The sequence below is a fragment of the Chrysoperla carnea genome, chromosome 5, assembly GCF_905475395.1.
Source record: "Chrysoperla carnea chromosome 5, inChrCarn1.1, whole genome shotgun sequence".
In the NCBI taxonomy this organism is placed as follows: Eukaryota; Metazoa; Arthropoda; class Insecta; order Neuroptera; family Chrysopidae; genus Chrysoperla; species Chrysoperla carnea.
In genome coordinates, this window is record NC_058341.1 from 9266826 (window position 1) to 9283137 (window position 16312).

At 27.9% G+C, this 16312-nt stretch overlaps 1 protein-coding gene across 5 annotated transcripts in view; it reads right to left on the reverse strand.

Annotated features, from left to right (window-relative positions):
- Positions 1 to 14457, reverse strand: part of LOC123300967 (protein MTSS 1) — a 141835-nt gene extending 127378 nt beyond the window's left edge. For all 5 annotated transcript variants that reach the window (XM_044883661.1, XM_044883659.1, XM_044883660.1 and 2 more), the window contains exon 1: positions 14346 to 14457. In XM_044883661.1, coding sequence (XP_044739596.1) covers positions 14346 to 14417 — 72 coding nt within the window. In that variant the 5' untranslated portion in view covers positions 14418 to 14457. The remainder of the gene's footprint in view (positions 1 to 14345) is intronic.
- Positions 14458 to 16312: the final 1855 nt, after the last annotated feature.

The window sequence follows — 16312 nt, forward strand, 5'->3', positions numbered from 1 at the left end:
ACATATGAAATTAATTCTATACTATAATACATAATATAACGACTGAAATAAATATTGGTCAAGGTATAAACGTATCCTAATACATAAGGGGTTCTACATGATTGATTTGCACTAATAAAAACGTGAAATCATGATTATATATAGCAAAATTTTTATAATGATATTAATTATATAAATAAAAGTGACTAAATCAGCCACGATTTAATAATTATAGAACAACCAAAAAATCATTTTTATATAGTCCAGTAGACTTTTTTAATAAAAAACGAGAAGAAAGACCGTCTGTAAAAGTGTCAACCGGAAATAAAGAACGTTCAGTCAATCCGGTACTTTCACATACAACGAAATATTTCGAAGTTGAGAGGGAATATTTTCCTCTTTATTTTGACTAAAAACTGGTGAAGTACGAGTCGAACTAGGACATATAAAGGATTCCGTACAAGGTATAACACTAAGAACTTTCTTTAAACAAAAAAAAAGTACGGAACCATTCGTGAGCGAGTTCAGCTCGCACTTAAGCGTTTCATACAGCGGCAATAGTAACACACACCCTGTCAAAGTTTGAGCTGTTTAACTATTGCAGTCATAAGATACGGACTGCTGACAGACAGACGAAAAAACGAGTCTTAGCGTTCCTTTGGTTACCCTTCGGATACGGAACGCTTAAAATGGCGAAAATTCTATATTTCCCAACTCTGATTGTTAGAAAAGCTTAATTTTAATACTTCTCATAAAGCTTAATATTTTAACATTTCTCATAATTACAGACTATTAAATACAAAATTTTGATATTGAATATTAAAAATAGCTTTACAGTCTATATTACTTTGTAGATACATTTTATGTTAAAGCTTTTACGGTCTGGAGAACTTAACATATTATATATTTTAAGATGTTTTTAGAGTACTAATGTAATAACATAAAATTAGATATTTAAATAGGATTTGGAACTGTATCAAGTTTAATTACTGACACATTTGATGAACGTTTTATAAATATCTAATAATTACTTTTCACATAATATTTTAACACGTAAACCAACGCGTCCACACTCAATGTAAACCGATAATCGTCAATCGATAAATGTCAACCGATAACGTCCATCAGAATGCAAATTGATTCCTTTTCAAAATTTTAAATAAGGTGAAGAAGATATTCAGATATTCCAGAATTTAAATTTTACCTATCTTGATTTATCGTGTTCAAAGACAGACGAACAACCGGAAATGAATGATTTAGGTGATTTTATGAACACTTATACTAAAATTTTGTGCGTAGCATCAATATTTTTAAGCGTTACAAACTTGGGACTAAACTTAGTATACCTTGATAAATATATACATATAACAGGGTATAAAAAGATATGTACATATCAAATATGTTGAACGCGATGGGAAAGCAAGGTCAGGGTTACTATAAAAATGCATTGTTACCCGATTTACATGTTATTCATATTCTTCTCAGCAAACCCTTTCATTTGATACCCAGATTTAAAGAAAAAGTATTAAAAAACTAGTCCACCATCTTGAGCGATCCGCCATAATGGACTTAGCATGACGTCACTTAGCTAACCATGCATTGTCATCTAGATTAATCGTGTATATGCAAAATTTCAGCCCAATCGCTAGATGATAACTGCTTTAAAATTCAGTTGCAAAATTTAACCCGAACAAACATACATACAAACATTGCAAGTTACTCTCATATTTGCAGTAATTTACCCAATCTTTTTTCAACTAATTAGATATTCACTTTGATGAGGTACCAACTGTGTTTTGATATATGTAGCATAACCAAAAGATTTCACAACTTGTTTTAAAATTATATTATTTACATGTTTGTTTGAATTGATGCGTAAAATATAAATATACAAGACTAGCTGTGAACTGCCCGCTTTGCTGGCCAACATCCCCACTTCCACCTTTCCCTCCACATTTCCTTCCGTGGGATAGAAGTTTTGTAATGTACACGTCATGCTCTTTTATTTGATACCCCACTTAGGTACATTTGTAAATTTTCGATAATTCCTTCCCACTTTCTCGCTACCTCTTTCTACCCTCCGAAGGTTAAAATTATATAATAACAATAGATCTTTGAAGCTGGTTGTATATCGTGTCAATATTTGAGCTTAATCGATTCACAACTTTTTTAGTTTTTGAAGCATATCCCTTTCAACCCCTATTTCAACCCCTTACTCTACTATAATATGGATGTATTATACATAAAAACCTTCCTCTTGAATCACTCTATCTATTAAAAAAGTAGATAGTAGATTTGCGTAGTTTCAAAGATTTAAGCGTACATAGGGACATAGGGACAGAAAAAGCGACTTTGTTTTATAATATGTAGTGAAGATAAAAATCATATATACTCAGGTGTACTCAGAGTAGAAGTAAGTACTAACTTACACAATTATTAATTATTCCAATCATAATGTGTGTAATTTCAGATATTATTATTTATTTTCTTTGTGTTTTTTATTATTTAAATATTAAAATATGAAATATATAAACAATATCGTTTCATGAATGTGAGTGAACATTGCTTGCTTGCTCATTATATATGAATCTTTTAATTACAATATTTATGTTAATCAAGATATGAAGAATAGTGTTTACTTATTGTTTCTCTTACCTCTATATATTCATAACTTAGAGGTAGGTTAGGTTAGGTTAGGTCATATTGGCCGTCCACGAAGGACACACTTAGGCTATGGAGCCCATTGTGATACCATATATGTGTTTATCCACCTTTCCGCTGATAATTCCATTTATCACCTCCTCAATTTCAGAGGCTGAGTGCACCTCCTTCATGCATATATTATGCAATACAGCAACCCATCACAACTATTAATTAAATTAATTTTGTTGCGTCGGCGGGAATTGGTTACGCCTTAACCAACTGAGCGATTTAGAGGAAAGAGGTAATATTTTCCAGTCGAAAATGCGAGTTTTCAATGGATCTTCAAGTTCTGAGGTCTCTTAATGGAATGATGTCATGAAATTTTAGACAAAAGTAAAATAAACATTCATGCTTTAAGGCCTAATCAAAATTGGAGTTTGACTTATGAACTAGGACATTTTCTGCTCCAATTTCATTTGGTATATAGGGGCGTATACATCATGAGTATATATAGAGGTTGTGTGGAGTTCTTACACAAGATTTTTTTTATCTACACAGACAAAAGTTGTTCCTTGAATTTCAAATTGAACGGTCTGTTTAATTCACGCTACATATTTTTTGATAATAATGATAATAATTGACTATTATAGAGATGTAATTATTTAAACGAGCAAGTTTGAGTTGTACATGAACATAAAAGATTCCTTATACACAGCAAAATAAATCGGTTCAAGGAGGAAGATCAAGAAACCTTTAGATGGTTAGATATCAATAAAATTAATCCAAAAAATTTGACTTTGTTCTATCACACCCAAATTTTATCCAATTTCATAAACCAAAAATGTAATCCCACTAATTTAGGGCCATATTTTTCAAATAATTCATCAAATTTAATGTATCTTTAACCAATTTCAAAAAAACACTATCATGGGTTCCACATTTTGTTCAAGGACTAATATTAGCGAACAACTACCATGAAAAATGAAAAATATGACTCTAAATTAGTAGGGTTCAAAAAAAAATTCATTCAAATTGGATAAAATTTGGCCAAAATATCAAAAAAATTGATTTTTTATACTCTATGACGTCATAAAAATCTAAAATTTTTGATTTTGCTCTATCACACTTAAATTTTATCCAATTTTTATAAACCAAACATGAAATCCAACTAATTTTGGGTCATATTTTTTAGATCTTTCATCAAATTTAACGTATCTTCAACCAATATCATAAATTCACTATCATGGGTTCCATATTTTGTTCAAGGACTAATATTAGCGAATAACTGTTATGAAAAATGAAAAATATGACCCTAAATTAGTAGCTTTCAAAAAAAAATCCATTCAAATTGGATAAAAATTTGGCCAAGATATCAAAATAATTGATTTTTTACGTCAATTAAATCCATAAAATTTACGTTTTTAAAACTTTTAAAGCACACTCTGTACAAACTCTCCAATTACATCATCTTTACCCATAATTAGAGAGATTCGTAATTAATTTTTTTTTTATGTTTATTACATTAAATGAATTTTGTTTGTACCTTAATTACGGTCACAAAAAATGTACGTTGTATTTTAAGGACTTCCTACACAAACAATATTAAAAATTAAAAAACAAAAAATATTTTTAAAAATCAGTTCATACATTAATTTTTATATCACAAAACAAAGGGTCGTGACCTATTCACTCATTCGCAGTGGGTACACTGTGTTTTTAGGTGGGTTGTTGTGTCATTATAATTTGATGAATATAATAATTTGGTACGAAATATGTATTTATATATACAGAGTGAGGTGTAAATGGATATACATTTAAAAATGGTATAACCTTTTTTCAGGAAGGTATTTCGTGACCCAATATACATACATACATGTAAAATTGAAAGCCATACCAAAAATTTTAGATTTTATTTACCAAATAATTACCCATTTATGAAAATCTTTTTACCCGACTGCGCGAAACGAAGGAATGGTAATGTGTTTATCAGTCTATATTTGTATGTTTGTTTCTGTGTGGCACACTTGAGACCAAACGCGTGGACCGATTTTGATGATTCTTACGTCAATCGATTTGCCTTAACCTTGCGAATGCTACTAAAGATGTTCCAGTAATTAAAATTCAATATGATTTCTCATAAAATGTACAGAGAATGAATGGATTTTGGAAATTTTTACAAAAGATATGTAAATGGGTGATTTATTGAAAAATAAAAATTGTTGTTGTACAATAGATCTAAGTTCTATCGAATTGCAAACTATCTGATATTGGTCTCAATTTTTATAACTGTATATCCACTCACGCCCAACTCTGTATGTATGGGTGTGTAATGTATATGAATGTATGTGTTGAGTGTATAAAATCATTGTTAATTTACATTAAAGTCAAGTTTCATTACCCTTTTTTCCTCTCTCCCCCCGTGTTTAAAAACAAAAACAAAACAATACTACCTAATAAAAATGTCAAAAACCCTAAATCGTATTTTTGTGGGTATCGGTAATGAATAATAAAAAAAAAAATTAATTTTCTGTAAATCTTAGGAAACTTAATAAAATTTTTGGATTTTGATCATGTCACAAAGTTTGAAATTTTCATATTTTTTAATTTTTCATGTTATTCGCTTATATTAGCCCTTGCACAAAATATGGAATCCATGATAGTGTATTTATGAAATTTGTTGGAGAAACGTTAAATTTGATGAAAGATTTGAAAAATATGACCCAAATTATGTGAGTTTACATGTTTGGTTTATAAAAATTGGATAAAATTTAAGTATGATAGAGCAAAATCAATAATTTTGGATTTTGATGACGTCATAGAGTATAAAAAATCTTTTTTTTTTATATCTTGGCCAAATTTTATCCAATTTAAATGAATTTTTTTTTGAAACCTACTAATTTAGGGTCATATTTTTCATTTTTCATAACAGTTATTCGCTAATATTAGTCCTTGAACAAAATGTGGAACCCAAGATAGTGAATTTATGAAATTGGTTAAAGATACGTTAAATTTGATGAAAGATCTAAAAAATATGACCCAAAATTAGTTGGATTTCATGTTTGGTTTATAAAAATTGGATAAAATTTAAGTGTGATAGAGCAAAATTAAAAATTTTAGATTTTGATGACGTCAAAGAGTATAAAAAATCAATTTTTTTGATATCTTGGTCAAATTTTATCCAATTTAAATGAATTTTTTTTTTGAAATCTACTAATTTAGGGTCATATTTTTCATTTTTCATCTTAGTTATTCGCTAATACTAGCCTTTGTACAAAATGTGGAACCCATGATAGTGAATTTATGAAATTGGTTGAAGATACGTTAAATTTGATGAAAGATTTGAAAAATATGACCCGAAATCAGTGGAATTATCAATATTTGGTTTAAAAAAATTGGATAAAATTTGGATATGACTACCTTTAGTTAAAATAATTACAATAAAAATAACTATTTGCCAAAATTTTGTATAAATAATATTTGCTCCACTTTTACTACCATATCAGGTAACAAAATAAAACAAACCATTTTAATCAGGTAAGTAAATATTAACAGTAACAAATTTTTATAAATAATCATCGCATAATTTTTTGATAAACTAAATAGATAAATAAAAATTACAACTTCAAAAAAAATTGTAATTCATCCTCAATTATAAATTTTGATATAATCAGTAAAGTATCATATTATGACTTTGTGTGTGTTAAACAAAGATGAAAAAAAGAGCAAATATGATGTTAATCTTTTTTCTAAACACAAAACCAAACATTCATAATACAATAATATCTAATATTTGGTTATGCTTTCTTCATTTTTAATAAATTAATTATTACATTTAATTTTTTTTTTTATGAAATGATACACCGACAAAAAATATGATGTACAAAATTCAAATGAATATTAGTCTAATCATCTTAGCGTTTCAATTCGGAATCTAACGAAATGAGCTGAATATTTGTACAAACCTTTATTTTGATAGTACAAAAAATTTTGTCTCAAAAGTCACATGTTATTACGTGTGCGCGGTGTGCGTAATAGAGCCTATAACTCTATTAAATTTTGGACAAAAGTCCAAAGACATTGTCTACTTAAAATTGTTCAAAGAATACACTCTCAAGCTATGACCATCGAGTCAAGGGACATAATGTATAAACCAAACAAAAGGATCATGAAGTTTGAGGATAGAAATTTCGAAAATCATATTGCAAATCAATTATTTTGTCATTGAACCGTGTACTTAATGCGTAGAATGAAACGAAGACATCCGTCAATCGCGACAGAGTGCTCAATGGAAAAGTAGAGCCTGTTGAGACCACACTACCAAAGTATTCTGGACACAAGCCATTACACACTGTTCTAAAACAAGCTTTTATGAAATATATTAATTTCATCCAAATAAAAATAAAATAAATGAAAAACAGGTTTCATGATAATTAAATATCTATAAAAATTAAACGGAATCCTTAGTAGTAGCTACCAACAACAATATTGCTTAATTAACATAATATTCAAATTTAAATTAGATAATAAAACAAATATAAATAAAATAAAATAAAAAATAAATCAACCTTTTATTAAATACATAAAAAAGTCCAAGGTAAAACTTATTTTTTTGTGTTTTCATCATTTATAATTTATAATATTTAATATTATTACAAATGAAAACAAATAAAAAAAAATTTATTTTATCATTACATATAGAATTTAATTGTACAACTGAGCACAATTAATTAAAATATATATAAAGAAAAAAAATTATTTAAATCAATAAAATAAACAATTAATTTATTTAGATATCACAATAGGAGTTTATTTATTACTATCCATTACCCGTCTGCCTCAAAGATCAATGTGAGTGAGGCGTAACTAAATAAATTGTAACTTGGAAAGTTATTGATCATCCTCAGACTTCAGTTTTAGACAAACAGGATTTTTACATTTGTTATTCAAAAAAAACAAATACATATCTGTCAAATGCATGTTGACTAAATTTTCAAGTGAAGAATTCTCACTGCCCGGGTAGAAAAGTGAAATTGGTTTTTGAAAATCTTTAGAAGTACGCAAAATATGAACGTTTAAAATTCCTAATTAAACAAAGAGGAAGATATAAATTAGTGACACCATTGCTCGATATCACCATAGAGATACATATAAAACTTTCTTTTGCTAAAAGGAGATGGGCAACAGTCTTTGAATGCTTATAACTTCTTCGTTTTAATCAATTTTAATTTCACTATCAAATTTTGTCATGATATCAAGTCTAGTTTTAGATTTGTATACGTAATATAGAAAATTCGACATCAGGTAACTACCGTATTGAAACCGACGAGGGCGATCAAAATCTTAACGAACTGCGTTAAAGGGAATCTATTTACATCCATTTTCGTCGATAAAAAAGTTGTTAAGCATAATTAAACTATGCACCAATTTTTAGAGATGTATTTATCAATGACAATAAATGCTGATGAGCATTTAGACTACAAAAATGTGATGATTTATTAAAAAAAATAAAAATATGTTTTTGATTAACCGTAATAAAAAAAAAAAACCCTTTTCATAAATGTTAATTGAATTAATTAAATACTTAAAAATAATAAAATATGGTGTTGTTCTGTTGTTTAAAAGATTACAAAACATAGACACACAAAACAATTATTATTTTACGTGTTTAGACAACATTTATTCAACATTCTAAATTAAAACAATTAATAAACAAGATGAAATAATTGGATTTATTAATTTAAAAGAGAAGGGTTTATGTCATACACTGACTTATAAAAGTAATAATCAACTACTTAAAAATTATTTTATTCATTTTCAATTCATACACATATAGGTTCTTTTTTTTTATACCATGTATATGTGAAGTACCTCAAGGTATAGTAAGTTTAGTCCCAAGTCTGTATCGTTTAAAAATTTGGATGAACGAACAAAATTTTGGTACGGGTGTTCGTATTTTGTTACGATTAATAGAAAGGTGTTCCTGATAAAAATCTCATTGGGCAATTTTTCGAGAACCCTGCGTATGCACCTAACCTTTGAAATGAGAAAAAAAGGATATGAGTACTTAAGGAAAAGTAGAGATTCACTGACTTACTTTCAGTTTCACCCCTTTAACCCCCTCCCTCAAATAGTATCATATTGAGATGATATAAAATTCAGTCCTACAAACCAACATCGAAATCACTTACCACCAATTGGAATTGGAATTATTTTTGGAAACTATTTGTGGATGGCAAACAAAATTAATAAAAAAAACTTAGCACGCAACTCGTTGGTCTTTCCAAGAAAATAATATGAAAGTAATGTAAATTATTTCTTAATGAAAATTCAACAGAAAAATTTTATGTAAATTGAATTAAAACCTTGACAAAGAAAACAAGTTTTCCACACAAAACACAATTACTTATGTCTCATATTTCAAATATTTAAACTTGACCTTATAGAAATATTGCAATGTGAAAAAAGTCTTTTTCATTGAAACTACACTTCCAAACAAAAAAAAAACAGATCATTTTACATTTTTATTCCAAAAAGTTGTTGAAATATCGGATTCATTTGACGAATAATCGATTTTTTTTTTATGATATCGCTCGAAATTCTATATTTAGTCCAGATTTTCGAAGGTTTGTCACTCTTAGTATCTTTTAAAGCGTACCTACATCTTATTGTTTGATAGTATTCTGGTTTGTGGCCACTCTGCGCAGATTATGTCTGACCACAAGTGTAGAAATTTTATATTTAATTGAAAAATTGAAATGTTCCTTTATAATATAAAAAAAAATTATTACATTTTTTGGTATTAAAAAGTTAATTTTATATTTCCCCTTTGAAAACTAAATCTCATTTCCGGATAAAAAAGTATCCTTCCTTTGACATTTATAATTCAAAAGCTAGAAAATAAAAATACCGTACTATCGTGTAGTATACCGTCATACCGTGCAGTTCACCCACACACGCATAATACTTGAATGACCTTTATACCAAATTTGAAGGTCACATACAAAAACTTTTTATATTTTACTACTGAATATAATAATAAAATTAAAATAATCAATGTTTTCATCTAACAAGTAAGTCAACGTTATTAATTTCACTCAACCTCCAACGTATCCAATATGGATGATATAATACAGTTAAAATTGGTTGTAACGACCTAATGAAATGTCCCAACTGAACCCCTATTTAAGTACATACATGAATGTGTTAACTATAATTACTTCGGTTATAGCAACATATCGGCTATAGCGACCATAATTCATTGGAATTATAAACCGAAATAACAACTTTAACGACCAAAAGTTAAATTTTTGACCAAAAACGACACGTTTTTTCATGTAATCCGACGTCGGATTCGTAATCAGCGATCAAAAATACCCGCTATAGGAATTTTCGGTCAAAAATGACATCGAATTTATATTCAGCGACCTACTTGTTGACAATTTTAAACCAAAATAAGCAATTCAAAACAGTTTTGGGCTACATATGCCCTACGCTGTGGCCATATGCTCCCCTATGACTAGGTTTAGTTGGCTGAATGTTCCTTGGAGTCCTATAATCACCTTACAAAAATTTTTATTGAAATCTGTGCTATTTCCCAACTTTTCCAATGCATTCCGGCTTATTGAATGTACTACATACCTCCACAATTTAATTTTTTGAAATTCTTGGAAAATTATAAATCCTTAAAGAATCTTTAACAGATAATTAATAACCAATTAATAAATTAATTATTAAACCTCTGGTGGTATAATTAAAAATTAATTTTATATAAATTAATTATTTGTAATTAATTTTCCAATAATATTTTTTATTAGATAAAAAGGGAATAACAAATTAATAATAATCATTTTTTTATTCTTCAATATGTGATATTAAAAAAAATATATTGATTATATATTAAAATTATATATTCAATAATAAAAATATTTTTCTTTCCTTATAATTAAAATATGCAAGCTAGATGTAATTACTTTTAATATTCATAATAAATTTTAAATCATTTTATTTGCAATTATTATGAATATTGATTATTCAAGTACAAGATTGTTATTTCAATGACAAAAAAAACACAGGTGCGTATACATTGTGGCATGAAGTTAACATTATCGTAAGGGAAAAGTTCATAAAAAGCATAGATACAGTCAAATTTGTGTTGGCCAGCGAGAAAATTCTATAAATCGGCGTAATTGCCAGGTCCCGTCCCAATTTTAACCATGTAAAACCTCTATAAAAGTGAAAAACAGGACTCTCGGAGACTGCCACTTGTTTGTACCTCTACATTTTTCAATTTTGTGGAACCTATCAACATTGATTTTATTGAAAACTTCTCTAAGTGAGAAAAACCACTCATGTACCTCAATAAGCGAAGAACTTGGTTCAGTGATAAACCTCTATAGGTAAGCGAAAAAGAAATTGAGGTCCTTAAACTTTCGCTTAGCCAGGTTTTACTGTATATGCAAATATAGAAGAGTTTATTTAACCATTAAACAATTTATTTAACTATTAGACAAATATTTTCTATGAAATTATCTGAAATCGATCCGAAAATCGCTCTCCAAATGGGATTTTGTACGAAATTTCAAAAACTATGTTTCTAGACAATAAATAGACACGATTTTTGTATTTTTTGGATCAAAAAGACCTTATATAATGTGTTTTATCGATATTTGAGACAAAATAAATTATCTCGATTTTTTTAAATTTTCTTAAGGGGTACGTACCCTTTTTGAAAAAATCGAAAAAAAATCACGAAAAATTTTTGTTTCCTATCTCGATAAAACTGAGTATATAAAGTAATTTTGACCCAATAATTTCAAAAATCGGGTCTATTTGACGATTGGATTTGTAGTTTCTGAAAAAAAAATCGCCCTTCGTAAAGGACTTTAGATAATATCTCAGCAACTATTCGTCTAATCATCAAATGAACCCAATTATTACAGTATTGAGAGTCGTTTTAGTGCTGAGACACTTAAAGTCTAAAATAATTTATAAAATCAAAAACCCGACTGCGTTAAATAAAATCTGAGAAGAAAAAACCAAGTCTAGTAGTTTACATAGCGACTTGTAACAGTTATAGCCCATTATCGGGAAGATTTGAGCCGGAAAAGTCGCTGTCTAAACTAGCGGACTTGTTTCTTTCTTTCCAGATTTTATTTAACGCAGTCGAGTTTTTTAAACCTATTTATTATTTATTTCATCAACAATAGAATGTCGTTCAACAATAAACTTTTGTATTTTTGAGTTTGTTTGAAAATTCGGTTAAAAGTAATCTATAATAAACCAATGTACATAAATACTTCTTTTTAACAATACAGCACCGTTTAACAATATGTCTCGTGCCAAACTTACAAGATGTTCTCTCTGCTATAACCAATTTTGCTAAGAAACATTACCTAGAGTTGCTAACGACCCGAATGATTTGTGTTGGATAAATGGCAATGACTTGTGTATGTATTATACCGTTTTTAATTTAAAAAGGGATTCTCTATTATGTAATACATTATAAGGTTGTCTTGACGTTTTTATTATGTCAAAAGGATATGAATAGAGAGGGGGAGCTTTTCTCTTCTTCTTTTTTTTTTACAAAAAATAACGTAAATAAAAATAGCAGATGTTATTACACAAAATTTTCGGTTAGCAAAAAAAAAAAAATATCTAAATAACAAAAGCATCTTTCTTCTGGAAGTAAGTATAATTCCAGAAAATAATCAATAGAAACGTTTTATAAATAAAAACGTCTTCATATTTTATTAGGAAGTACTTTATTAAGGTTCCGTACCAATGTTTTATGAAAACTGGGTGATTCCATGTAAAAGTGTAACCATGAATGGAAAAAAAAATATTACTGTATGGTAAAAATGCTTTAGTATGGTGTCAACACTGTAATTCTTTTAGCTTTCAGTATCTTAAGTACCTAAATAATTGTTTTTTTTCGTAAATGATAAGTTTTCATTAAAATTTCATTACTAATCAGTGACTTATTAATGACTTTTTGATTCTTATTAATTGTACTCAAAAATAGCCCATTTGAGTACATTTTTATATCTTTAAAATGGCTTTAAAATTCCTATCTTGTGTCCTGTAATATCAAATTCTAAGATTTCTTTTAAAATACAACTATTTGCAATCCAAAATGATGGTAGTGTCAGTCACGATTTATTTTTCTAATAAATTTGTCTCTAAAATACTAAAGTTCTTTATTTTACCATTTTCCAATAATTATTTTTATGTAATTTGGTCCCAGATACAATTTAAAATCATAAACCATGCATAGAAGAAGATATTTGATGATTAAAGCGTGTAGTGTCAGTCATATTTGCATTTTGTTAAATTAATCATATATCATAAAGTTTTATAGGCCCATTTTTTACTACAGGCGGTTAAATGTAGAATCAACCATAAAACTACTCTAAAATTAAAACCGTTAACATAATTGTATTCGTAATATGACACAAAATAAAACGCATTTTGGATCAACTGTAGTGTCAGTCACATATGGAATGACCCAATTATATTTTATTTGGACTAATCATCGTCCAAAAACATAATAAACAAACAATTAGTTTTGTGTAGGTAGCGGAAATTAAATAAACTGGACCTGATAAACAAAAAAAAACTTGTTAAACCTGTTTCCAGGAAATGATATGAAATTTTGGCAATTTTGATTTGATGTGAGAAAAATTATTTAATCACAGTGTCCCAGACTTTAAGTGGATTTTAAAAAATGTAATATTTCTTTCCGATTCTGATTAAAATAATTGACTAAGACAAATCGAGTCCAAAATACCCAAAATTTGAGGTTAAACCTAATGCTAAATGATGGATTTTCGAGAAATCAATAAGAAACTTGGAGATGTTTTAAGAATTAGAGTTTAAGAGACACAAAATATTTTACTTTCAAGTTTTTGTTGATTTCCCCCTTGTTAAAGGGATTTCCAATTCGGGATCCGAAACTAGTACAGATCCCTCTTCTTTTGCCTAATAGTGTCATTTCCAAATTCATTCACCCGTTTAGAAACTATAACCGGTTAAAATTTCTCCAAAATTTGTACAAAGTATTCATTCACCTCATCAATCAAAAAGCTTAACTCAAACTAGGAGCAGAATACTCTTTAATAGTTCGATTACTTGATAATCTTACTCCCTTAACAAGAGAAATTATATTTTTTTTAAATTCTAGGCCCAAAAACAAATTGCCCTATCAAATTTTTTAAAATTAACGACAATTAATTTACAGTAACGAAATACTACTTCCATGAAATCAAACTCACATTTGACCGTAAATTTTCAAATGAAAAATATTTAGACTCAAAAATTCCGAAAGGAAATACCTTAACCAAAATATATTCGAAAATATCAAAACAAAGGATTTGAAATATATATTTCTATTCCGTTTTAACATTAAACAGATCGATAAAATTGTTAGTAATAAGTCATTCAACAGCTTTTTTTTCTCTGAAATATTTTATAATAGAAAAGCTTTTTTTTACCAAAATTCATATTCTAAATTAAATGATAAATAATTAATGTGAATATTTAATGAAAACAATGTAATTAACAAAATGGAATAATTAAAATAATCAACCAAAATATATTAATTAAAACATAATTGATATGTATTCTAATTAAAAAACAAAAAACATGGGATTAATCAATATTGAGCCCCAAAAAATAATATGAAATAATAAATAATACTACGAAATATATCACCCTCTTTACCATACCTTCATATCCGTAATGATTTGTTGAAACAACCCTCCAAGAGCGCTGCAATCACGCTCAATATTTCCCTCCATATCCACGACACTTCACTCTTAAAAAATCAAAACGTTACAAAAAAAAAATTGAATTCGAAGAAACCAAAAAAAAAAACCACACAGTCGGAAAAAACCACACTTAACACAGTTTCACTAAATTTTGAAAAATCAATTCAATAATTGTTTCAAAAAAATAACAACGAAAATTATTTAAACTCATTATTTTAAACACTTTGAAATTTCAAACACTCGAATAAATTTTTTTTTTTAATAAAATATTGTTTTATTGAATTATATAATATTGAAAACAAGATAAAAAAAACATTGCATAATAAATTCAAGAGATTGTCGGATTTAATTGAATATTATATATAAGTAAACCCATTCACTCAAAACTGGTTTATTTATTTCATTTTTGTAAATGATTATCGTAATAATTTTATTAAATATTGATATATTTAATGAATTCACGCACAATTATTACATGTTTCACTCATGAAAATGTTTATTTTTGGGTTGTTTTTATCAAAAAATATGAAATTGTGTATCAAAAACTTCAACAATTTGATAAAACACATACGGCAACCATAACAGAAGCTATTCTGTCTAGTCTTGTGTATATGTGTATTTATCTCTGACAATTATTTTATTATTACTGCGCATGCGTATGTACATGTACTATACAAATGTAACTGGAACGATTTAGCGTGACTACTAAAATTAAATATCCCATGTATGTAGGTATTTCAGATGTTTACTGTTTTTTAATAAATGTTATTGTTTTGTTAGGTTTTTTTATTTTATTTGAGTGTCATCTGTTTTTCAGTCGATGTACTTAGATGGATCGTCTTTTATTTTTATCATCTGAACAAATCAATGCCTCGGGGTTCTAAAATTGGAAAACATTTAAAACCCAGTTATCGTAATTTTTATATTCGAAACTTCTAAAACTCAAGATAATTTTTGAGTTCGTTCAACTCAATAGTAGAACAGGAAAATTAACAATTTTTTTCATATTAAGACTATTTATTCAAATTGGATTGTTTTCTAATAATAGGTTGCAAAACAGAGGCAAATCTTGAGTTTGAAGGTTTCACCTTTGTAGATTATGCCTTTTCTATTTCATATAATGACTAGGGATTATTATTATTTAATTTTAAATTATATTGTTTGTCCCTCATTTTGTATCTCATCGTGCTGGCTAATGATGTACCGATCACGATCTAAAAATGTACTGCTTAGAAAAAAACAGGCTAGAGAAATAACTTTAAGATTTCATTTTTTTTTTTCATTATGTAATTTGTATATCATAACTGTAATAAAGTTGCCTATAAATAAGAAGAAAGTAAATTATCACTAAATAATCTATAACATGTTTTTAGCCGTGGATAACGTACTGCAGAATTCTGCAGTTAAATATATTAAATTTTGATGTGACGCGACAATCTAATTCGCTATCCCAAGTATCCCGCGAACCCAATTGGTTATTATTACCTTTTCGAATATATGACTTGTGTGCCAATTGCACCGATTTTTCTCTTTTGAAATTTGGAATATCTTGCTTTATATTTATTGGTTTTAAATTTTCTTCATTAGTTCTGCATACCATGGTAAAACTATTCTGTTGCTAATCGCATCGAGAAGTACAGGTTAACATTTGAACTACTGATTCTTTATAGACCTCTGGACAGTACTCTGGAAAAGCCAAAATTAAAAATAAACGCTCTCGAGATTTTTCATTTTTCAATTTTTACGTAGCCAAATCTCTTACGCTTAAGATACATCAGGAGCTATTAAAGTTGAGGTAACGAATGATAAGCCGGATAAGCGTCAAATTTTATTGTGATCTCCATGAAATCGTGATTTCAACAGAATTTAATTTTAACATAATCAGTTCATACAGTCCATTGGATGATTCTGTTCGACTTGCACTT